This window comes from Salvelinus fontinalis, chromosome 39 (genome assembly GCF_029448725.1).
Source record: "Salvelinus fontinalis isolate EN_2023a chromosome 39, ASM2944872v1, whole genome shotgun sequence".
NCBI classification, from domain to species: domain Eukaryota; kingdom Metazoa; phylum Chordata; class Actinopteri; order Salmoniformes; family Salmonidae; genus Salvelinus; species Salvelinus fontinalis.
In genome coordinates, this window is record NC_074703.1 from 4798907 (window position 1) to 4801493 (window position 2587).

A 2587-nucleotide genomic window follows, 5' to 3' on the forward strand; every position below is an offset into this window, starting at 1 on the left:
GAGAAAGGGTTCTCCTATGGGGACAGCCGCAGAGCCCTTTTGGAACCCTTTTTTCTAAGAGTGTAGAGGGCTCACCGTGCTGGAAACCTTTTAGCAGCCATTGATGTTTCTCCCCCACCAAAGCTCATCCATTAAGGATGTGAACTCAGGGTCGCCGAGAGCCACAGCACATTAAACTTTGTTGTGACTGCAACGCCTGCCCGCCTTTTATCTGCAGCCCTTGAGGGCCGGCGCCACTTAAAAGGACTGCCGAGGATACGGGAGGGTATGGCGTGTACAGCAGTTCTTCTCAGCGCCACACATCGCTCTTAGCACAGAATACAGGCCTCTGAATCTCGGGGCATACAGGTTTGATTGCTACACCGGATACAATGTAAGAGCATTAGAGACTCTCCAACTATGGCCTGGGTCAATGAGAGCTGAACAGCTGGGTCACAGACTACAGAGGGCTGTTTGTGAGTCACACTGAACCTATTTAGAAAGATCTAACATAGTCAAATGGTTAGCAGAGGTGCGAGAATGTGCGTCACTCAGGCCTGAGATTTGCATTTTGAGAAATGTCCTCCAAGCAATAGAAGGCCTTGAAGATGCCTGCCAGGGTCTTCGTATGGTGACATTCGCACCAAACCAAAACAGTCCTCTTCTTCTCTGCGGAACAAATGAAAAGAAACAGCCATTAAAAGAAACGCCCATTGCCCAACTGAATGTTCCTAGCTGCTTCACGTAGCTCCTACACAGAAATGAGTGCCCAGACCAGGCCCTGTTACAGAGGACATTGACTAATAAAAGCTGCCCACGGACAGAGGGCCATGCAAATGAATGGTGGGAGAGGCCGGAGAGCCCGGAGAGGCCAGAGAGGCCGGAGAGGCCGGAGAGGCCAGAGAGGTGGTAGACATCTGGAGCTTTCAGATTAAAATCCCCAGCACTCTGCATTCAACTAATTATCCTCAGAGCCTCGTCAGGCCTGAGACCCAGCACATTCATTTGGAGATACGCACCCAGAGAGTAGGCCCAGCAAACAAACATGCATATTTAGATATATTTCTGCAGAGGTGTGAGAGAGAGACAGAGTGTGTGTCTGCATGTGTGTGTGTCTGTGTGTGTGTGTGTGTTTGCCCAATGCAGTCGAGTGGGAAAACAGGAGGGGGGGGGGGGGCAAAGAGGGGGGCTGCTAGCAGGCAGGATCCCCCCTAGGGGGAGTGTTGATTAATGAATCACATCTTTTTAACCCGAGGCGCTGCGCCTTCTTTTCACAGCAACGCACACAGCCAGCTCAGCCACATGTCAGCCAACCAGGCAGACAAGGCTGAGGCAACACAAGGGTGGGAGGACTTGTCATGGTCATGGCTGCAGAGCTCTGGGCTACCAGAGAATGAGCTCAGACCAGAGCACACTAGGAAATAATGAGGCAATGCTAATGCAATGTTGTTTGATTTCAGCCAAAGGATGTTTATTGCTCTCGTACATCAACAAAGCCCTTAGTTAATGGTGTTGTCGTTGTTGCTGGGAATAACGTCTTCATGTGTGTGCTGTTGATCGCTTAGAAACATCATGTCATCAATGTCATCTGATTTGGCTTCTTCAACCTCAGTGTTGTCAGTTATTTCAGGGGTTCTCTGGTGAACGATGAACACCACGCTAATGATTCTCTCCTCTCTTCTTCCCTCTCTTCTCTGGTGAACGATGAACACCACGCTAATGATTCTCTCCTCTCTTCTTCTCTCTCTTCTCTGGTGAACGATGAACACCACGCTAATGATTCTCTCCTCTCTTCTTCCCTCTCTTCTCTGGTGAACGATGAACACCACGCTAATGATTCTCTCCTCTCTTCTTCTCTCTCTTCTCTGGAGTCCGATGAACACCACGCTAATGATTCTCTCCTCTCTTCTTCTCTCTCTTCTCTGGTGAACGATGAACACCACGCTAATGATTCTCTCCTCTCTTCTTCCCTCTTCTCTGGTGAACGATGAACACCACGCTAATGATTCTCTCCTCTCTTCTTCTCTCTCTTCTCTGGTGAACGATGAACACCACGTTAATGATTCTCTCCTCTCTTCTTCTCTCTCTTCTCTGGTGAACGATGAACACCACGCTAATGATTCTCTCCTCTCTTCTTCTCTCTCTTCTCTGGTGAACGATGAACACCACGCTAATGATTCTCTCCTCTCTTCTTCCCTCTTCTATGATGAATGATGGCCGCCCCTCCATGGTGCTCCTCTCAAATGACTCCCCCTCTAACCAGGTATGTGATGGAACTGTTCTTTTCAATATCCTATATTTATGTCAGCAGGTCACAGTGCCACAGAATTTCCATTGAACATGAAGGCTGGCACCAGACATCTGTATATGACAATTTAAACCCCACTGACGTGGCATGTATACCACCAGTGTCAGGTAAACACACTCAGTTCACATTCCTGTCGCTGACAATGGCAGTGACAGTCAGTGGCGGTCCCAGAGTTGAGGTACTACTCTCATGTCCTCTGTCTGTCCTGCTGGCTCAGGGCAGTGTTGATCACTATGCAGCTGGCAGACAGGCAGCGCGCCAGCAGCCTGGCATCCGCTTTCTGTTTAGAGCTTCTGCCAC

General features: G+C 49.3%; 1 protein-coding gene across 1 annotated transcript in view; it reads left to right on the forward strand.

The window, feature by feature from the left end:
* Positions 1-819: 819 nt before the first annotated feature.
* LOC129838345 (leucine-rich repeat and guanylate kinase domain-containing protein-like) overlaps positions 820-2587 on the forward strand; it is a 30718-nt gene continuing 28950 nt past the window's right edge. Inside the window, exon 1 of the mRNA XM_055905281.1 lies at positions 820-1005. Within this exon, the coding sequence (XP_055761256.1) occupies positions 820-1005 (186 nt within the window). The remainder of the gene's footprint in view (positions 1006-2587) is intronic.